Consider the following 23,981-nt stretch of genomic DNA (forward strand, 5'->3'; position numbering starts at 1 on the left):
TTGTTATTCTGTTCCAAACTCATTTTGATGGATGGTTGAAAGAAAGTGGAGATTTAGTGAGAAGAAATGGATTCTTGGCTATGATGTTATTCTGTTCATGATTAATTTTTTGGGGATAGTCGAAAGAAAACAAGAGACCTATTCCTTTAGTTAGATGAAATTAGACTCTTGGATATGCTGTCCATCAAGAAAGCATTTAATTTCCTTGACATATGATGTTATCACAGTACTTCTCTGCCACAAGGTTCAGACCTAATTTCTATGTTCACAAGTACATCATATTTTTCTGGTGTGAACATATAATTTTGAACCTAATAAAGAAGATTACATTACTACCATAGCACTGTCTTTATAGAAGTTTTCTATGCCTGTCCAATACAGACCGTATTAAAAGTAAAGAATATTTTCAAATTATGTAATAACTCAAGGTAGACAGTAACAGTATATCCGGCACTTTTGCTATGTCAAATCGGGTCTGGCCAAATTAATATCAAGTTAATAAATGTTATTTTCTTATCAATGTGTTTTCACATCTATACTGTTAAAATCCAATCAACATTTCCACACAGAAACACTGGAACCTTTGCTTTGGAAATCAACAGCTACTTAAAGTTTCCAAAAAAAAAGCAAGCAGTTTGTTCCTCATACCACCACAGTATAAAGGAACAAACAGCCATGGCACTCTCCCCTTAATAAGAAGTAGGACCTCCTTTCACTGCGATGACTGCAATAGCCCTCCAGGGCATACTTTCAACAAATGTATGATAGTGATCAATGGGAATTTTGGACAACTTTCTTTAGGCATGTAATGAGGTGCTGAATTGTTGTGGTGTGGATGCCCCTTGACCTCACCTGATGGTCCAGTTCATCCCACAGATATTCAATAAGGTTGAGATGAGGGCTCTGAGGAAACCAGTCAAGTGAGTGACATTCTTGTCCACAAACCATGCAGTTACAGAGCCTTATGATACAGTGAATTCTCTTGCTGAAAGAGACAATGGTCAGTGCTATAGAAATGCCACAAAGTAGGAAACATTGCATTGTCCAGAATGTTCAGATACCTATCCAAGTTCAATGTTTGTGGCACCACAAACAGGTCCGAAGCCAAACCAGGCATCAGACCAAAACAGGACCATACCATACCATCACACTGCCACCTCTGAATTTCATAGTTGGGGTTACACATTCTAGTAAGAGACATTTACCAGGCATCCACCACACCCACACTGGTCGATCTGCTCAGTAGAGGGGGCAGCATGATTTGTCACTGCATAAGACAGCTTTCCAAGTTTCTGCATTCCACTGTACATGCTCTTTGCACCACTGAAGATGATGCTGCATGTTGGTTTCAGTAATGTGAGCTTGCATATTGTGGTCTTGCCATGGAAACCCATGTTGCAAGCCCCATTTCTGAATGTTTTGTGCAGATTGATGTTCCAGTCACTGCAAGGAACTCCACATTCGATGTGTTGACTGATAAATGGCAATCTTTACATATAATCCTTCTTAGCACCCTATGGTCATGTTCAGTAAGAGTGGTGAGTCATCTACTATGGTTAGCACCTGCAGTTCACTCCCTGTGCTTCCATCTCAGTATGATGTCACTGATTGTTGACCCGGGGGATGTCCAATTTGTCAACAATTTGCCAAACAGATAGGCCTGTAACATGGCATCCTATCACAACGTCTCTTTCATACTTTGTCAGTTTTCTTCTTGCATCCATTTCACCTGGACATAGTTGCACTGACTTGGGAGTGTTGGATTCTGAATATATAGAGATAGGAATAATTATTATTTGCTTCAGAATCCAACATGATCTTCCATCACACAGGCTAGACTTGTAAATATTATTTAATGCGAATTACTTGTTTATAATTTAATATTAATATAACTACCTTTAATTTTATCTAATATTAATTATTTAATCAAGGATATATGTATTAATAGCAAAAAAACCCTGTATTAAATATTATTAAGCTATTTTGTTTATTGCTATATTAATATAAGAATTTGTATTTGATAATTTAACTACGCATTAATTGAAATATAAATATTCTCTATTTATTCATACTTGTAGAAGTTTAACGTTATGCAATAGCTCAATTTTATTATGTTTTGTTTTGTTGTCATGGAGACGTATGTAAGTGAGCGAGCGCGAGTTTGGAACAGTGCGTGAGGAGAATGTTGAAAGTTTATTGAAAAGGAGTTTTAGTTAAAGAGATCACGAGAACAATTTAGGTGGGAAGAATGGATATATAAGTGAGGAAAGCTGAAAATATTGAAGGAAGGTTAGAGAGAAGGAAATAGATAGGAAACATAGAGAGAGAGAATTGGCATTTGGTTGGAATCAGAGTATTCAGCATTCGGGGAATCAGAGTGCAATATTAGAGAGTCGGCAAGTCACTCAAGCAGCTAATTTAAGTCTACTAGTCGAGAAGCAGTTAGCTAATAAGGTGTAGAATAACAATTATAGCTACAGAAAACAGCTGAGAGACTATTAAATAGACTAGCGATACTTGAGTTCAGATTTAATTTCAGTGCCGACCTTTCAAGGACATACGGAACCTTGAAGCAAAGCACGAAGTTACTAGAGAATAGTAGAGGCTGTAAAGTTGAAGTTTACCGTTAGCTGTGTTTGGAATTATAGTGCCTAAAGAATTAATTGAATGCAGGAGGAATGAATAACTATGCATATAAAACCTTAAGTTAAAGAATTATTATGTGTTGCCTTAATTCATGAGTGATCAGTAGTACTTCATGCAAGAACGTTTGTTTATGTGTATTGTGACCGATGATTAATTCAGTTATTGCTTAGAAGATTTATTTTGATGAGTGCCATTTACTGTTTAAAGTGTTTTCAGTTATAAAAAGTGTTTGTGTGTAAGTTGATGAAGAAAGAAGATTATCGGTAAGATTATTCCAACCATTAATATTCCTATACAGAGAAGTGTGTGAGTTTCATCCTAGAATTTCCTTATACTAACAGTAACTATTGTGGAGAATTAGCTGAAGTGTAAAATTAAAAGTGTTTGTTTGTGAAGAGGTGTTACTGCAAATTTTATTGTATTTGGAACTTAAGGAACTGTGAGAAGACTGTGTTATAGAGATAACAGATTTACCATTGTCTGAGTTTGTATGATTGTACTTATCAGAGAAACTAAAATATTTGTGATATCTTAATTACTGATTTAAACTTAAGTGTAAAATTTGTGATTCTAAAATTAAATGTTTGTTTTTATTAATCAAAAGTTGTATTTTGCCTGAATCTCTTTTACTGCACCATTCATAAAATATTCGGACCAAGTGGGTGAATTAAGTAAGTTAAATATACTCGGCCAGTATATATAATAACAACATATAAAGGAAGGGTAGTTAAGAGTTAGTTTATCTTCAATCCTTGAACTAATTCAGATATAAAGTGGTGCAGTCTTTAAATATAAATTTTCTTTATATTTGAATTAGAAATCGACTTGTAACCTATCAACTAGTTAAGAACATCGTAATAGTAATCATGTGGGATCCAAAGTATAGATTGAGAAGAAGTAGGATCCAACAGGAGCATCATATTCCTCCAACTTATACCTCTCACAAACGACTGCATAGCACGATGCACCTTGCCCATGTGTCGACTTCTTTCCAACCAGTGTATAAATGTTTTTTGTTTTTTTCAGATCATGCCAGAATAGCTTTACTACTATAATTAACCTTATCTAAGTATATTGGTGCAGAAACCTGTATTAAGTCCGTGGTTCTCAGAGTCCTTTTAATTTGAAGAGGTTATGCTCTTTCATCTCAGAAGCACAATGATATTTTCTAAACCTAACATAATACACAGTGACACTCTAGGAATGAAAAAACAAGAATGGTTGCAACATATGTTTTCATTGTGCATGCATAACAGTGGCCTCCCAAAGGCACCTCTTTCAATAACTTAAGAATAATTTATACTTTACATTAAAAGTTCTCATTTTAGCACTCATTCAGAACACTGCAGCATTTACAAAACAGTGACTATTATGTATTTTATGTAGTGTTGTTTTTTCTCTTAAATATCTAATTATTTAATGTATTGATACTCTACTCTAAATTAAATTATACAAGAATTTCAAATAGTATTAAATCTACTAAAACGCATTTTTTTAAATTCTTTATAGAAAAGAGTGGAAACGTTGGCGAAATAAATATCTTGCTCTGCAGAAAGCAACAATGACGCAAATAAAAAAAGTACTTCTTCAGGAATGTTCATATCATGATTCAGAAAAACTAGATGAAGTGTCAAAATTACCAGAACCCATTAAAATTGAAAATAAATTGCATCCCTCAATTCCAGGAGTTATTATAAGAGTGCATGCACATGATTCTGTTTCCAATTGTTTGGAATTTAAAGTAAGTAATATTAAAAGGAAAACCTATTTGTTACTTGTCAGTATTTTGAGCTCTATGAGGTATGATAGGAAAGAAAAATATAAAAAAGTAAGAATAATAGAAATATAAGAATACCGAAATATTTTATTTTATATTAAAAATGTTGATATAAAATTAATTATTTTTTTTTTAATGTTGCTTGCACCCATGAAAGGCTATTAGCAAACCTATAGTACATTTGTACCACAGGTGGGCTAAAGATTTTTTCTATAAGCTGTATAACTGAGAGGAGACCTCCACATAGCCTTTAAAGGAATGCAGAGAACCGACCAGGGCCTCTGACCTAATGTCCAATCCTCACCTTCTCATGGTGAGGATTGGACATTGGACTGTTGAGAATCTACCTGGATATTGAACAAACGAGGATGGGCTGGCAGTTTGGGATTTAGCCGACCAAATTGTATTCTTATTAGCTTAAACCAATATACAAAATGATGGTACAGCATGACAAAATTTCATGCCGGCTGGGGTATTGCCCTGTTAAACAAGGCCCCTGTTGTTTTCGCCATGGAACCAGAGCAAACGGCGAAAAGTCAGCTACTGGAACAAATCTGAAAGCACATCCCAACTCAATATCACCAGAGGTAAAGATCGGTACTATCAACATAAGAAGCCTGAATGGCAAAGAAATAGAGCTAGCTGAGGAATTAGATAAGTACCAGATCGACATAATAGGGATGACTGAAACAAAAAAAACAAAAACTGGTGAGATCTTTCTGAGCAATAAATACAAAATGTTATATTCAGGCAATGGCAATCAAGGAAACAAAGGAGTAGCCATAGTATTCAATGCAAAATACAAGGCTAATCTTCTTGAATGGCAGTCAGTCTCAAGTAGAATAATGTGGGCAAATATCAGAATGAGGAACTAGACAATGAGACTTATTTATGCCTATGGTCCCACAGAAGGTTCTACTAAGGTAGAAGTAGAGGAATTTTTTGATGCTTTAGAAAAAGCAACTGACACAATGAAAAAGGAAAAGTTAGTCCTTGTTGGGGATCTAAATAGCAGAGTAGGAAATGATTGTCAGACATACAAAAATATTTTGGGAAAATTTGGAGAAAAGAGCAAAGCTAATAATACTAACAAATACCTGTTGGATTTCTGCTCAGGACATAGACTGATTATTACTAACACCATGTTCCAACATAAAAATGTGCACAAATTCACATGGAGAGAAGAGGCAAGGAATAAGAAAAGTCTCATTGACTATGTTATTGTTGATAGTGATGTTTTCTCCCTGGTGCAGGACACCAGAGTGTACAGAGGATTTAAAATTTGAAGTGATCACTATTTAGTCTTGAGCAGGATAAAATTGAATTTCATATTGAAAAGAATAACATGTAAGAAAGTTTTGAAGCAAATAAAAGTTGAACAGCTCTCAGATGTGAACTGTAGACAAAAATACACAAAGATTATTGAAGAAAAAATGAAAGAGTTTGAGAACAGGAACTAAACCTTGAAGATTCTGTTGCAAGCCTTGAAGTAAACCCTGATTGATTCAGCCAGAGAGGAATTTGGTGAGGTTGTGTGCAAGGATAAAAAAATCAAAACTCCATGGTGGACACAGGAAGTTAAAGAGACAGTGAAGGAAAAGAAGAAAACATATCAAAAGTTCTTGGCACATAAGTCAGCTTGTGCTCTTAGAGAATACAGAGACAAATAAAACAAGCTAAACACTGTGTAAAACTAGATAAATAAAAGTCATGGGAGGACTTTGGCAAGAACATAGAAAATAAATATCAAGAAGGTGGTAAAGAGTCCTTTAAAAGGAGTTAGAGATGATAAAGGTGACATGAAAACGGGAGAAAAAGATATCCTTGAAGTATGGAGTAATTACTTCGAAAAATTGCTAAATGAAACAAGCAATGATAGCACAGTGGTAAAAAACACTCAACAGGCATACAGTCAGGAATACATATCCATACTTGAAGTAGAAAAAGCCATCAAAGGCTTGAAATGTGGAAAGGCAGCAGGAGTAGATGATACTCGACCAGAAATGCTGAAGTATGGTGGTATAAATGTCTTGCAGTGGCTGCACTGCATAGTTCAGAAAGCCTGGAGAGAGGTATGAATTCCCAATGATTGGAGTAGAGCTCTAATAGTACCCGTGTATAAAAAGGGAAATAAAACTGAATGTGAGAATTACAGAGGTATTTCCCTACTGAGTGTTCCTGGCCAGATTTATGCCTGTATACTTGAGAAACGGTTGAGAACAATTGTGGAAAAAAAGCTTGGTGAAGAACAAGCTGGATTCAGGCCAAATAGAGGCTCTCATTATCAGATCTTCACTTTATGACAAATAGTTGAAAAAGCATGGGAATATAACAAAGATCTGTATTTAAGTTTTGTTGATCTGGAAAGGCATATAACAGGATGGCAAGAGAGAAGCTATTCAATACGCTACAGTTATATGGTGTCAATGGGACATTATATCAAGCAATACTTAGTCTTTATTTGAGTTGCAACTCAGCAGTTAGAATTGAAGGAAGTGCAGGTTTAATGTTAAATCTAGTGTGAGACAAGGATGTACATTATCTCCTCTGTTATTCATTATCTATATGGATCACATCATGAAGGAAAGTGGTATTAAACAAGACATCAGAATTGGAGATGTTAATGTCAACTCTTTGCTTTATGCGGATGATGTTATACTTCTAAATAAATCTGCTACAAGTTTTCAAGATTCCTTGACTAAATTGAGTAACTGTTGTAATAGATATGGTATGAAGGTCAGCAATAAAAAGACAAAGACAATGAAAATAGGTAGAATCGTTGAAAATGTCAACTGTGTTGTGAACGGAGAACCTGTGGAACAAGTAAAACATTTCAGCTACTTAGGCACGATTTTTAGTGAAGATGGTAAATTAAATATGGAAATAAACAACAGACTCAACAAAGCTGGTATGGTAGGAAGTCAATTGAACAAATTCATATGGAATAAGAGAGAAATTAGTTGGAATACTAAATTAGCTATAGAAGACAGTGTTCAAACCAGTTTTAACTTATGGATCTGAGAGCTGGGTCAGAGGTAAAATACTTGACCAACAAGTAGAGACCACAGATATGAGAGGCATGAACAGATGGCATCGATGGCAATATCATATTAAAAACGAGGATATTAGGAAAGAACTAGACATTGTCAGCATCCAGGAATGCGTTATCAGTGCTAATCTCAGGTGGTATGGTCACTTAAAGAATGGTTGAGGAAAGATTAGCAAAACAAGTGTTCTCTACCAGGTTGGCAGGAAAACAATCGAGAGGAAGACCAAGATATAGGCGGATTGATAGGGTACAAAGTGCCTTAGACGATAGAAATATAAGATCTGATAATGGTGGAGTCTTGACAGGTAACAGACTGATTTGGAGGAAAATTGTAGATAGGAAGTTAGTAATGATGTAAATTTTTCATGTAGTACTATCATATCCTGTACACCCCCTTGAGGGTACATATCAGTAATTTGATGGTGATGATGATATTTTTTATTTTGTACCACAGGTGGGCTAAAGATTTTTCTTTCTATTTTTATCCATTTTATTTATTTTTATATATATATACACGAGGGGGCAATGACCCCCCCCCTTTTACACAATAATGCACCATCTCATCGTTCGAACATTGTGAGACAGTTTTTGAGCAAAAACCAAGTTTGTGTTGGATCACTTGCCATATTCACCCGATTTAGCACCCTGTGACTTCTTTCTCTTTCCCTGGCTTCATTTGCCAATGAAAGGAAAGCGATATGACACCATTGAAAATGTTCAAGCAGCAGTAACCACGACCCTCAACAGTATCCAAAAATGATATAAAAAACTTATTTAACGAATTAATTGACCATGCCAAATGCTGTACCGAAGCTGATTGAGAGTATATTGATTGAAATAAATTATTTGAATAATTACAATTGGCCTGTGTTTTATCTTTTATCAAAAGTTCGGTTTCTTCTTGGACAGAGGATGTATTACACATACTTGGTTGTAATTTTTGAAGGTAGGGATGACAAGATATTTGGAGCCAAACTTGATGAGACAAAATGTACAATAAGATAAAGGTGTGGACAATGAAACTCAGTTATGCAAACTTAAATACATACATACATACATTCAATATTTGAAAATGTCAAATTCCTGGTCTATAGAGTGGGGTTTCTGGATTATGTAAAAAAATAAATAAAATAAAAAAAGTAATAAAAACCATGGAATCCAAACTCCCCTTCCCCGGTAGCTCATTCAGTTTCAACAATGCCCTTTGGTTGGAAAGAACGGGGGTTCCCTCTGTAGGGTGTGAAGAACCTTTCTCGGGGCTTTTCAACTGAAGATGAGTTAGTCAATCTCATATGATGGGACAAGACAAACGACATCATTGTTGTAGCAATGATGTCATATTTGGTGGAAAAAATAAAACTTTTACATTCTCACACAGATCGTTAAGGGAATGAATTTGGATGACCAGGTGAGTTATCTAAAAACAAAACAGCTTTGAAAGCTAAGTTATTTCTCTTGCTATGTGCTTCAACTGCTGGACAAAAATAAGACTTAAACCAATCTTCGAATAGGTTTTGGGTAGCCCAAGCCTTCTGATTTGCCCACCAAATTACAGGTAAAGAGTTCTTGTTAGGTTTTAAAGCCCTTGGGTTTTCATGAGTCGAAAGTCGTGAGCATGACTACATTATGCCCACGACTTTCTTTTTATCAGCCAGGAAACACTCCTCGAGGCTTGAATGTTTTTGCGTAGTAAATTTAAATGTGTGTTAATTAAAACTCTTGCCGTGTATATAAAGGATTGCCGCAATTAATTTGCTACGGTAATCAAATTACGTGTTAAGCAAGGGATACCTGTATATACATGGTTAATATAATTAAATTAATAACTACAAAACTACCTGAATTCAAGGCCTTCTAAATTAAAACTGTAATTGAGTGATCTCCTTTATCTTTAAAGAAATCTTTATAAGACAAATATTTTAATTCTCTTGCTAATTCATTCTATTAGTTTGTTTTATGTGAGCTTAATCAGTCTACCAGATTGACTGTTTTGTTTTTCACAGAAAATTCCTACAAAACAATAAATGTTCATTAGAATCAGTTCTCTTCTCAAAATATAAAACTTCTTAACTTCCGTGGAATTATGCAGTTTTTCCTTATTTTAGCACATATTGTTCCATTCATCCTCACTGGAGTATAAATTTTCTTATATCAGGCAGTTTTATTACAAGAAGCACAAATTATAAATTTCTTACTAGAGAAAAACAGTTTCTTTTACTACCTTAAACAGTGTATCAAAGTAGAATTTCTTCATTCTTTACAATTTTAGATTTCCTAAAGTCCATCACTTGTTCTGAGAAAAATAATTGATATCACTGATATCTACTAATTTAATAAGCCAAAAGGCTATTTTACCGGCAAATATGTTAATAGAAAGGGGAATGGTAAATCCCTTTATGTTTTTATAGCCGGGTACGAAACTCGGATCGAAATCCATAGAGTTTCATGCCGAATAAACCATTGGCGAGCCCAAGTGTAAATGATCACTTGGGTAGTACAACACCAGGGCAACTCCATGCAAAGGTGGAGCAAGCTTCGTCACTAACTTTAATATTCTCTCATAACGTAAAACCCAGCTCCTAAGAGATGTATATATATTGTTTTACATTATGAGAAGAGGTCACTACCCAGACCTCAAAAAAGGTTGAAACTGGTCTGGGTAGTGACCTCTTCTCATAATGTAAAACAATATATATACATCTCTTAGGAGCTGGGTTTTACATTATGAGAGAATATTAAAGTTAGTGACGGAGCTTGCTCCACCTTTGCATGGAGTTGCCCTGGTGTTGTACTACCCAAGTGATCATTTACACTTGGGCTCGCCGATAGTTTTTTCGGCATGAAACTCTATGGATTTCTATCCGAGTTTTGTACCCGGCTATAAAAACATAAAGGGATTTACCATCCCCCTTTCTATCACTGGTATCCTTGAGACAGAACATGAAACTTTCCATTTTGTATTTCTTCAAATGTTGAATGTCTATTTAATATCTTTTTATTGCTATTCACTTGTTGATAGTATCAATTTTTTCAGTCAAGGGATCCACCTTGTTAAGACTTCTTTTCAGAATCCTCTATTGACATTCTGACATTCTGATTTTGTTTTAGGAAGTCTTATTTAAAACTCTAGTTTTAAATAAGACTTCCTAAAACAAAATTCTCTGGTCTGTGTTCTCAAACTTCCATTATCTCTCTCTCTCTCGCTCTCTCTCTCTTGTTTTTCTAATTATCCCACTACTGAACTCTCTCTGGTAAGCTGCCAATCACCCATCAATCTCTCTAGTGAGCATGCTTACTTGTTCAACTAAGCAAGCAAGAAGTCAGTGATGGCTGATATGCTTTCATCATTGGCAAAAAGCGAATGTCTTCATGATGAACGACAAATATCGCTACACTTAACAATTGTGAATTAGAATAAAGAACAATGAAATTATTCATTGTTCTGTCAGATATCTGGTAAATACACGAATTTAAATTCCAGTTGAACTTTGTTGTAACAAGCATGGAAATAATGAGATGATTGCTGTAATGAGCAAAAGGCCATAATGATTTTAATTTATGCATATTCCCATACAGTTGCTCACTTTTATAATGAGCGTACTACACAGATATAGTGTACAAATTTTGGTACCTTTGCATACAATTTTAATTACACAGGTAGTTCTTGGAATAAAAAGAAAGGAGTGACTTAGCTTTTATCCTATATCAGATTCTGGGCAGTAACCTAATCTTTCCTTTGGGAACCATCCCCACTCTATACCCACTCTCCAGTGTCTAGCCATTCTCCCTCACTTTACCAAACAATGCCATGAGTAAAATCAGTAAAATACAAACTCTTTCATCAGAAAGATGTCTACTAAAAGAAAATGTCTCTCGGTTCATGCAAAAGTTTAAATTATTCATGAGTTAGAATGTCGCATGAAAAATATCATTCTCTTCAACAGTATTGATGTTGCGGAAGAATAAAGATGTTTACATATCAGCAGTGGAAAACAGCATAACTGAAACCAAAAAATTTAGAATGTGCAAGCTTACAAATGTCAATGAAGCATTCCTCAATGGTTCCCTATGCAAAGAATTGCTTGATTTCTCAATAGATCTGATCTTGAAGGGTCAAGATCGGTCAAATTTGTTGAACAATTTGGATGTGACAATTTTGTATGTAATGGTTGACTGGATAGAAATCATGTTTATTATTAATTAGTATTATTTTTAATTATGGAGAAATAAACTGTTTGGTATTAAGTGTATGTTTTTGAAATAATGGACAAATAAATTGTTTAATATTAAGTGTATTGTAGTTCATACAAATATCTAGGTATGTGATTATATATTTTTCTCTCTAATACTTTTGTTTGTTTTTTTTTCAATCTATTTTTTATTGAGTTATTGAGAATTAAAAAAAAGTAGGAAGTAAATTTAACTCAACACTGAAGTGAGTAATGGTTATAACAAGAAACTTTAATCAGTCCCCTGGTGTTTGTTATAACCAAGTTTGACTGTGCTTGACATTTTTAAAATAAATATCAGTTTCTTATCGAGCACACTGCAAGTGCCAATCATACATGATTAAGAAACCGAAATTAATAAAATTCTAATATACAGAAGCAATTGTAGAAAGATTCATAATTATAAATTGACTATTTTTACAGTATAATCTATAGCATTCTTGTATAAGGCCATTGTTGATTATCACAGCAATTATGCCAAGGTAAATGATTAGAAGCATTTATTAGAAAAGCATAATTAAGCACAAAAACCTGAATCTTAGACTTTTCAGAACAGCAACTCAGTTTTAATGGTCCAGAAAGCCATAAGGCAACGGGATGAGGCCCAATCCAGGGCCTCATGGATGTCTTGGAGGTTACCATGAAATTGGCACCTTGGGCAGTCATTCACAATATGAGTGATTGTCTGGGCTATGGGAGAACAGTCACAATAATGGTGGTCTGACAGTTTTCAATTGTGTAGTAGGTAGCCACATCTGCCCTAGTTAGTTGTGATCCTGTTGACGGATGACCAAATCCTCCTAGGAAGAGCAAAACCAGGCTATGGAGCACAGGGATCTTCAACCAGAAAGCTATTTGTTGGGAGATTGTTGGACCAATGTTCTCTCCATGTATCAGATGTTGATGGTAAGGCAGGTGAAGGGAGTTCGTCCATGAATCAGGAAGGGTTTCTTGATTTTAGACAACAACTAGGTGGATATTTGAGAGAGTCTGGTGCAAGGGCAGGTTGGTTGGTACTTTATTAAATTCTTTAATCAAGACTTGTCTTCTCCATATTGTTGGAGCAATGTTGGATAGGACAGGCAACCAGGGGAGAGGAATGCTTCTCAGTGTCTTACTAATTGTGCACATGGTAGAATTTAGCTGGGTATCCATAATGGTATAACATCATAGATACCAGCTGCAGAGAATGCGAGGGCTAGTACAGACGACCTTAGGACTTCTGTCTCACCACCCCAGGTTGTTCCAATAAGCCTTGAAATGATATTATTTCTCGTTTTAATTTTATTGGACAGGTTGGTGATGTGCCTTTTATAGGTTGGTCTTCTGCCCAGGCTCACTCCGAGGTATTTCGGGTGAGGTTCGTGTTCTACCATCTTTCCCTAGAAAGAGAGGTTGAGGTGACAATTTGCCTCTGCATTGTTTAGGTGGAATACTGTGAACACAGTTTTTGTTGGATTTGGCTTCAGGTATCATTGCTTGAAGTACTCTTCCATGATGTTTAAGTCTGTGTTTAAGTTTGTTTCCAGGTTAGCAAAGGAGGTAGACTGGCATAGGATCGCTAGGTCATCAGCATACACATATTTGCTTGAGGTGATATGTGGTATGTCAGACATGTAGATGTTGAAGAGTATAGGGGCTAACACAGAGCCCTGTGGAGGGCTGTTGTGGAGGAATCTAGGTCTGCTCTTTTTTCCACCAATATGGACCTGGATCTTTCTGTTGAAGAGAATGAATTCTAAAAGCTGGGAAGTTTTTTTGCATCTTATAATATTGCCTAGTTTTAGGAGGAGGCCCCTGATTCAGACTTTGTCATTAAAAGTGATTCTGGATTTAAGTTTCTTCTGGAAGCCTGCTTCAGTCTGTGTTGTTGGGGGGGGGGGGGAGGACCTGGTTACAGCTTGTTCAATCAGGAGTGCTCTTTTGATGAGTGGTGAAATTCTAGGAAAAGATTTAAATAATGTCAAGAATCTATGACCTATCTCCTTGCTTTGCTCCACCTTTAAGCTCTTTGGAAGAATTCTCCTTAAAAGAATTGCACCCTATAGTATACATTGAAATAGTACTCCATTTCCTGCCAAATTAATACCTGGCACTCAATAATTTCAAAATAATTCTGCCTTATATAATTCTTCGGATCATTCATGTTTGGCACAATGGCAGTACATGCATATGTAACCCCAGAGAAAGTCATTGTAGGTTAGATTTGTTCACTCCATCAGCTTGACAGTTGCATATTCTGAGGAATTGTCACAATTTAATGGATGTGGTGAGGGAAAGGGGTGCATGTGCAGCATGCACGCATGCACACACATCCAGTTACTGTTTTTTAAAGAAAAAAAAATGGTCCATAGATTTTGTTACATGTTAATACTTTTGGTGCTTTTGACATGTAACAAAATCTATGGACCATTTTTTTTTTCTTTGCCATAATGTACTATCCTTGAACAGTTGTGCGTGGATTTGCAAAACCAGATACATTATGCCTCATTATTCATGACATATGAAATTTCACTTTGTGGAACACTGTAAACACTCCTCAATGTGGACCACCTGTCTTTGTAAAATGTGTAGCAGATCATTCTGTCATTTAGTGCATTAGCCTGTACTAAGTGTAAACAGTATGTCCATAGTACAAGCTTTTTTTCACAGCATTTGCCACTTGGTTTTCTGTGATATGTTCTCCTCACAGCTACTCTGTTAGGAGACTTTTATGTTGACTTTTATTGGCTTCATATAAATGGCTGTCAAATACTCAAACACACGATTGGCCTGAGCTCTTGCCGTTTTCATGAGCCCAGTTACAGATGTAACTGGGCTCGTGAAATTTGTGATATCACAAATGGAATTTAGTCAGAGGATTATTTTTATATCTCCTTCTAAATGTTCACCGAACAGAGACAAGAATTTGTGCATTGAAACTCCAGGACACACACATAAAAGTACTGGCCACTCACCATCTTTCTTTGCCATTAATGTACTACAATACAGCAAAGATACTGTAATGAAGTACTACCCTACTAATGTAAAATTAGTAGTGTAGTACCTCATGCACTCTAGCAGTAACTGTCAAAAACTAATTCTTGCACCTCCATGCTCTAAAACTTTTTCTTATTTCAAATTATGTGTGTTGCATTTTCCTGTTGCTAATTGTTTCTTTATAAAAATGTCATAGAAATTGCTCACATTGCAGTTCTCAACTTATGGCATATGTGACTTATGACCATTTCTACTTACTGTGGCTATCCAGTCATCAAAAAAATAAAAATTAAATTAAAAAAACCATTAACATGTTCATACCATATTTCATCATCATCAAGTCTTTCCGTACCTACTGGCACATAAGGCTGCAATGCTGATTTTCCATCTTCCCCTGTCCCTCGCAGCTGCTCTTGCTTCTGCCCAACTGGTTCATCTTGCCTCCTTCATTTCAGGTTCCATCATTCTTCTCCAAGTTAATTTTGGGCGACCTCTACAGCATTTCCAGAAGGGAGATGCTCTAGAGGTCGCTCGATAAGTTCCATGTATCAAAATTTACCTGTTTATTCAGTTCACATTCCTCTTGAAGAGGATTGTGAACCATATAAATAGTTTTAGCAGCACTCAATTGTGTGTTTTGTCCTGTTAATCTCTATCTCACACCAGTCTCAAAGCATTTCCTGTATTATTCATATTACCACTGGAGATTTCTACTCTGGTTGGATTTAATTCTTCTGCAGTCATTATCTAGTTCTCCCCTGTCCTTCTTATCTTGTCTGTTATCCATGACTCACTTATGCCTATAATTTTTGGTTCACTACATCCACCAATGTCAAGAACTCCTTGCTGTTATTTCTGATGCTTCTAGCACTAGTGTATACACGGCAGTTAACATTGAGGCTGATGACTTGAACCTTGAACAAATCCCCCCCCCCCTTCTTGTTCTCTTCATTTCCTACAGTTTCCACTTTTCTTTCTTGACAAATAAAGAAAAGTGTATCATTCTCTTACTCACTATGTCATTACACTCCCAATTTTTGCCACTTAATTTAATTTACATATTCATGCATTCATTGCAATTACACATACCTAGTTTTCCTGACAATTCACATTTTCACCGAACAATTTCTCCAAGTGCCACACACCAACACCATTCAAGTGCAATCTATCTTGCAAGTACAAATCCTTTTGACCATCAAAATCACTCCATTACATCTTGCATACTGCACACCATTTCTGTACAATTTTCTTACTGACTCATTTGCAATCACAGCTTTCCTTATGTTACTCATGTCATACAGTGGCAACTGATTTTTAGTGTTTTGCTATCACCTAACTCAACAGCTCTTCATATCATCCACTCATTCTAATTGCTTGCTTATTGCTCCAGCCATCTCACAAATCTTTGTATCTGGGGAAAGTTACTTTTCTTGGTCAGCCAGTATGTCTCAGAACATGGAATTGCCATATATCACTATATCGTTCATTTCGGCATTGATCCTTTGTTCTTCTGTTTGTCAAAAACACTTTTCTGTTCTCTTTATCTCCCGTGTAGTATTGTTCAGCACTCATCAAAGACGTAATATTTCCAACATCATGCTAGACTCTTCTTTTTCCATATCTCTTTTCTTATAGCACCACTGTTGTCATCTTGCATTCTGATACCTCCATTCTTTGTCACATATCACTTAGCACTCACCACTACCTGTTATATCATGTCATTTTCTCCCTCATTTGAATTTCTACTTACATTTAACATTTCACACTCCTCAGTTTTTTAATAAATTCTTCACCACTCCCCTCCCTCCCCATAAACAATTCATATTCACCAATGCATGCAGTCTACACATCACAGCACATGGAATGAAATTTTTCAAGTCAAACTTAAGACTCAAAGGCAGCATTGTTATTCCTCCCACACACTTTATCAGCACATAACTACCAAATAACCAACTATGTACATAATTAATTGATTAAAATACCATATTGTGCCTTTATCAGTGATTTCTGGTGTTGCACTTTTTGGACGTCCTTTGCGTGGGTCGTCTTCAGAGCTGGTGCAGCCACATTTGGGCTCGGCGGCCCATTTCTTGGTTGTTAAGAGCGAGGGAGGGAGAGTGCCAGTAGACTTTTATGGGCTTCGAATGAACTTCGTTTGGCATTAGACCTTCTTTTGCAAGGAATTTAATGGCTGCAAGATGTTCAGTTTTATCTGTTTCGAGGGCTGCAGATAGCACTTTTGCTTCAGACAGCTGTATGGGATGTGCTACTTGGAGTGACTTGCAGTTTTGCATGGACACTTGTGGTGGATGTGCTGGCTTGGAAAGGGGGAGTCATGCTGATGGTGTTGCCATCTGTGGTCGATGCCGAGAACTTTTCAGACCACCCTCATATATATCTCTCTTGTTCAATACATTCATCACCTCATTATAGTGCATAAGCAAGTTGGGTAAAACCTAATGTTCCTTTAATAAATCCATGCTGCCAGCACAGAGAATACCATAGTTATCAACCCACTTTGGAATCCTAGCTCACCAACCTCTCCAGTACCTTATCTACAACTGCAGATATAGATCTGCCTATAATTTGTAGTCTTAGCCTTATCACCACCTTTGTGAAGTGAAACAATTTTACATTCCTTTGAAACTTGTACTTGTTGCAAGACTTGTTAAACAGGTAGAATAAGACTGATATTCACTCCTTGGAATATTCCATTAAAATACGTGGTGATGTCTTCAAATCCTGTTGCTTTATTGTCATCTGGCTTACTTAACTCCTCTGCACTCATTCAGCAGTACATCTTTTCTCATTTCATTCTCCACACTTGAGCTCTTAAACCTCTGATTTCACACTGAGAATGAAACACTCTGCAGCAGTTACCAATTTACTACTTTCATTCATTAAGACAATCTTGAAATAATCATTATTCTTTCTTCTTGCCACATCAAAAAACCTCCTGTTGGATATTTTTTTTTGCTGATTTGCTAATATATACTCGTGCTGGACTTTTGCCTGTCTTTACCAAATGAGTCGCCCTCCTGGCTGCTCTTTACAAGAGTAGTAGATGAGAGAAAGGCATAAACTGCCATTTTCTTGGATTTAATGAAGGCATTTGACAGGGTGCCACATGATAAGCTGATATTTAAGTTGCAGCAAATGGGTTTGGATGTAAGGTTGCTCAACTGGATTCAGGATTGGCTGTCTGATAGGTATCAGAGAGTTGTGTATGGTGGGGCAGTTTCAAAGAGGCAGAGGGTTACAAGTGGAGTCCCACAGGGTTCAGTCCCAGTACTGAGTATATAAATACTGAGAATATAAAGTATATATATCAATACTGAGAATATAAAGGTTAAAAAACTATATTGTTTAACCTTTATATCAATGACATTGTCAGTGGATTCCAGGGGGATATTCAGTTGTTTGCAGATGATGTGAAGCTGGGAAGGGTTATTAGTAATAGTGCAGATGTGGTAGTCATGCAAGAGGATTTGAATAAGCTAGACAGATGGGCAAATGAATGGGGGGTGTTGGCTTAATACAGCAAAATGTAAGGTCTTGAGGTATGGGACACATCGATGGAACGCTGCATACTCTATTGGAGGAGATATACTGGAGGAAGTTGGGGAGGGAGACGAGAGATCTTGGGGTTGATGATTGATAGAAACCTGAAATTCAAGGGACATATTGCAAAGGTGGCGAAGGTAACACAGAGGATTGCTGCAATAATGAGAAGGACGCTGACCTGCAGAGCTGAGCGTTATCATTCCGTTGTATAAGACCCTGATCAGACCACACTTAGACTATTGTTCTCAGATTTGGTCCCCAGGATTTGAAGGAGATAAATTAACTGTGGAAAGGGTACAGAGGCAGATAACAAAGACAGTTTCAAGACTGTACAATGTTAGTTATGAGGATTGGCTGAGGGAATGTGGACTGCAGGGTTTGGTGGATAGAAGAAGGAGAGGTGATATGATTGAGACTTTTAAACTGTTGAGAAGTGGTTACAGGGTTGACACTGGGGAGGTCTTTCGCTTGGTTGAACAGCGGGAAGGAGTAATAACAAGGGGCCATCCCTGGAAGTTACGAAAGGAAACTGTGAGCAAGAGGGTGAGCAGTGGTTTCTTTGCATGGAGGGTGGTTGAACCGCGGAATGCATTGCCTGATAGAGTGCAGAACGGTCAATGAGTTTAAGGAGTTTTATGATAGACTTTGTGTTTCCTAGGAGGGACCTCCCACGATTTCTTTTGACTCCTTGAAGGCCTAAATAATAATAATCATCATCATCATGCGTATCAAGGATTTAGGCCTAGCATGGCCTGTTCCGGCCTTAGAAGTCATCGTTTAAGAGGCTGTTCGGTTTTCTTTTTCCTAATGGCTTGTACTTTATGGCTTGTTTTGGTAATCTTTCTGTTTTCATTCTTTGAACGTGTTCCATCCATTTATGTTTATATTTTTTAATTTTTTCTATTACTGGTTCTTGGTTTAATTCTTTCATAATTTCTTCATTTCTTTTGTGATCAAATACAGTATATTTTGCAGTTTTTCTCATAAGCTTCATTTCTGCTGTTTTTAATCTTTGTTTGTCTTTTTTCTTAATTGTCCAGATTTCGCTTCCATACATTAAGACTGGTAGAACTAATGTATTGTATACTTTTAGTCTGGTTTGTTTTTGAACTAGGTTTGGTTTAAATATAGAGTTAATACACCTGTTATTTTTAAATATTTTGCAATTTTTACATTTATATCTTTTTCATTTCCTAAATAAATAATAATTAAAACAAATTAATTTATTAATAAAATACTCGTACAATACTAAAGATTAAAAAAAAATCTTAGGAGAAGCAACCATCATGTTGACACTCTAAATATGTACTATAAATCTAAACTAAATCTGATGCAATATCACTTTTAAAAAAACAAAATAAGCTTATATTTTCAGGCACTCTTAACAGTTTTCCTCAATATGCCACCTAGTAACTAAATCTATGCGAGCATTCTTGAGAAATAGCTAAGAATTATTGAAGGGAAAATTAGTCAAGAACAAGTTTAGACTAAATAGATGTTGCCAATACTAATTGTTTTTGTTGTTTTTTTTCCTTTCCTTTATGGCAAAATACAAATATAATCTTGGCATGTAAAATCTCTTAAGTCTATTTAAAAAATAAATCTGATAAGATACTGGTGCATACAGCATAATAGTTTGATGTTAAATTTGGTATAAGACAAGGTGGTTCATTGTCTCACCTATTACTTTAAATCTGTACGGTCTTTAGGAATATACTATGAAATCAGATGCAAAAATAAAGGATATTAAGCTGAATTCTTAGATAGTATTATCCTCTCAGATATTTTTTGAAGAATTTTTATAAACAAATTAAATAATTGCTAACAAGATTGATATAAAAATCAATAATAGAAAAACCAGGACTATCAAATACTGATCAGTATTCATGAAAATGAAACTATTTTCTTATTTGTATTTATTAATATTGAATGTTAAAACAGTTGGTTTATCTTTTTTTATTGTCATCATCCACTATAGCAAACTTGCAGAGCGAGAAAGAATAATTTGTTAATGCAAAAAATTTGCTATAATGAATTTTCTTTAAAATATCATTGTTGCTATGAAATTTTAGCCACAAATTTCTAATAGTTTGCAATAGTGACTTTGCTATTATAATGTTCTATTTAGTGAGTTGACTGATAACATCTTGATCTTGAGTGTTCTTATATTTGATTTAGGAATACAAATGGTTTCCAAGTTTTCACTGAAGATTTGCTGCAACTCTTTCAGCAGTGAATTAAGTATGTAGAGTATAGAAGTGGCTGTATAGTTTTTGGCAATGTCTGTTGAATTTTTAGAGGAAAGAATATTGTAGGTAATTCTAATTGTCGACTAGAGGAACTTTATTCTGTAGCTTTGTGTTAAATGGCTCCAGAGTTAATTGATCTTCAGCATTGGCAAATAGTATATTTCTCTCAGTAACAAGTTTTTAACCTGCAGCCCAGAATTATCATCCATAGAATTAATGCTATTTCACACAATAATATTATTTAGAGTTAGGAACATGAGATGGTGGTAGTTGTCTGTTTTAATTTTGTCACCGGTAAGTCTACAAATTGTTAGTCAAATGTCAATGTTGGCAAAGGGTGGTGACCAACTGCTTACTAATTTCCAAAAAAGGTATAGCTGAAAGAGTCTATTCCATTTGGGAGAATGAAAAGGCATTAGAAAAGTACAATATTTAGAGCATTAGCTTAGGTATATGCTTAAAAATGAGATGTGAAAAAGTTTTTTTGACTTTGTTTCTGTTCTGTAAATTACTTGCTATTCTTTCTGGATTATTTTAATTGTAATTATTCATTATAGAAACAAATAAAATCTCTGGGAAATGTGGCATATGTTGATGTTACAGAAGGAGAAGATATTGCCTATGTTAGGTGCACAGATCCAAAAAGTGCAGAGCAGTTTCTAAAAGATGGTGGATCTTTGGGGCACCTGGATTTATTAAAAGGTATCTTTTTGAGATTTAACTTATCTTTTATTATTAAAAAAAAAAAAAAAAAAACTTTCATTCTCTTTATTCAAGTTCTGTGCTGAAGAAATTATTATATGCCAAAAAGCTAGTACATATTTAATATAAAATATACAGAGCCACTCTTTTTGAATTCATTTTGATCTATTTGTTCAGTTACTGACCAAACTGAATTTTAGCTTAAATTGAGGCAACAATTTTGGAAAATAATCTGTAGTAAAACTGGCACTAAAGCTAGTTATTCCAGTAATCACTTGTAACTATGCAGCTTAGTAACAGTGCTATACTCATTTTTATCCTACTGATAATTAGATGGTGACTATTATCCCATATGCTTTAACCACCCATCCAGCCATGGTGGATGAAATATGTCAACCTTATTAAAATTCATACCCATGTTATTTCAATGCTATCTCAGTAGTTTTTCAGTTTAAATGGTACACTTCGCATCCATGATTTGCCTAATAGCTAAGTATGTTATGAATGGTTAATAAATATTACATTTTAAATGTGCCAAGTCCCCTGTACGTTTTATAGCTGTGCAAGTATCTGTAATCGTACCAAGCACTTTATCATAATATCTTTCCTATCACTTTTGATTGTATTTTGCTTTGTTCGTGTTGTAGCATAGCTTAAGTTACCATGACTAATGAAGCAGTGTTACAAAGTAGGTGTCACATGAAAACTGATTGATCTCTCATGTCTTCCCCAAAATAAAGATTAAAATAAACATCTGCTCTGAAGTGAAAGTGCAGTACTTCACTGTATTTAACTGAAACAGTAATAGTCACGAAGGACAAGGCATTTTTTTTGAGAGGAAAAAATTTTGAATAATAATAAAAATGCAATTATGATAGATAATAAGTGTTTATAATACTGTCATCAAATTATACTACAATAAAATAGTTCTGTCTTCTCCCTTTATTACCTGAATTATGCAAATACCACAATTCATTTAACTCTGCCATTCAAACTAAGCTTCCCCTCCACAAAAGAGGTTCTGTGATTTTTTAGGTCTCCCCATCCCAACCAAAATATACCAGGAAGCGCCACAAAAGACAATAACTCTTCTCTCTTTCCCCTCTCCCACATTTGCTTCGGAAATCATTATATTTTCACTTTCACACTATGCGAAATTTGGTTTATTCCTCTTTGCACATTAATTTATATATCAGAGATGCAGTTTTACATGTCGCAAGTATAGAAAATGATTAGAATGTCAGGCTCATTAATAAGATAACACTCATTTAACTTTAACAGTGAGCACTTCAATCTAATCTGTGTTTCATTAAAGTTTATTACTATGTTTATCATGTAATTTTGTTGTTTTATTGTGAGCACTTCATTTAATTATTGAAGTAGGGAGAGGATTCACTCTTTAGTATATCTCCACTTATTTGGTGTTGAAAATCCAAAGAATAGCATTACATAATTTCTGGAACTTGCCTCAGCTGGACTCTCAGAATCCCATCTGTATATAGAGAGAGCAATGCTGTTGCTGTAGGTGACAGACAGAGAATGCATGTGAATTCACTAATCTTTGGGTCGGATTAGATTATGTTAGGTTCAGTGTCCTGTCAGTCCAAGTAACTTGGCTTCTTATAAATTTAATTACTGCTTCTGATAGGACAGTTTTTCATATCTGCATTGCCTGCTATGTCTGTAAATTGTGCATGTTCTTCTAACCAATTTGCCTGTTTTGCAAGAGGATAAACCTGAGTTTCAGGGAGGAGAAAACCTGCTCCCTCCATGTGAGACTAGTTAACTCGCCTTCAAAATATCCCATTTGTTATGGAAATTATGTTGTAATAATTCACTTTCACCATGCCATAAAAAAATTTATCTAATCTCAATGCTTCAACATCCCATGCAGGCTGTCATTAATATAATGTATGTTTCTGTTACATGCCTAATTAAGTGTGAGATCTAAAAGTGTTAATGTAGTGCAAACGTTCCTTCCTTTTCAATGAATGTAGACAAAGGCCAATGCATTGAATGTTTTCTTTCCCAAAATCAGGTATTATCAACTGTAAATATTATTATTATTATTGTTCCGGGCAACTCCAAGGAGTCGACAGACTCATCGAGGGAGGCCCTAACATCATGTCAAGAACAACTATTCGACATTGACACAGTATCTATCATACCTTGCCTTGAACTCATTCACGGTCGTAGCACCCACAACAGACTCTGGAAGCTTATTCCACTCATTCACCACTCTCCAAGTAAAAAACCTAGCTTTAACTCCCTTGTCAACCATGCTCTTGCCCAGCTTCCATGCATGGCCCCTAGTCCTCCCACCACCAGTCATATTTTCAAAAATATCTTCTGGATCAATCTTATAGAAACCCTTCAGTAATTTGAATGCCTCAATCATATCACCCCTCCTTCACCTATCATCCAATCTCTGCAACCCACAAATCTTCAACCTATTCTCATAAGGTTCATTCCACAGACTTTCTATCATTTTGGTCACTCGTCTTTGGATCCTCTCCACTTCCTCCCTATCACGAAGAAACCCTGGTGCCCATAACTGGGCACAGTAGTCCAGATGGGGTCTTATCAAGGCTCGATACAGAGGAACTACAACTTGTTTGTCTCTGCATGTTAAAGTATTTTTCAGAAGCCAAGTGATTTGATGAGCTGATTTAGTCACTTTTGCAATGTGCCCCCTAAACTTCAATTCTCTATCCACCAACACTCCCAAATCCCTGGCCTCATCAATCTCCTGGAGTATGGTTCCACCAATGCGATATACTGCTGCT

At 35.7% G+C, this 23,981-nt stretch overlaps 1 protein-coding gene across 1 annotated transcript in view; it reads left to right on the forward strand.

Annotated features, from left to right (window-relative positions):
- The window catches only part of Larp7 (La related protein 7), a 207,987-nt gene that overhangs the window by 166,182 nt on the left and 17,824 nt on the right, over positions 1 to 23,981 (forward strand). Inside the window, exons 9-10 of the mRNA XM_090393486.1 lie at positions 4,156 to 4,387; positions 21,051 to 21,195. Of these exons, the coding sequence (XP_090249612.1) occupies positions 4,156 to 4,387; positions 21,051 to 21,195 (377 nt within the window). The remainder of the gene's footprint in view (positions 1 to 4,155; positions 4,388 to 21,050; positions 21,196 to 23,981) is intronic.

Source organism: Typopeltis vanoorti, chromosome 5 (assembly GCF_054136105.1).
Source record: "Typopeltis vanoorti isolate ZY-2024b chromosome 5, IOZ_Tvanoo_1.0, whole genome shotgun sequence".
Lineage (NCBI taxonomy): Eukaryota > Metazoa > Arthropoda > Arachnida > Uropygi > Thelyphonidae > Typopeltis > Typopeltis vanoorti.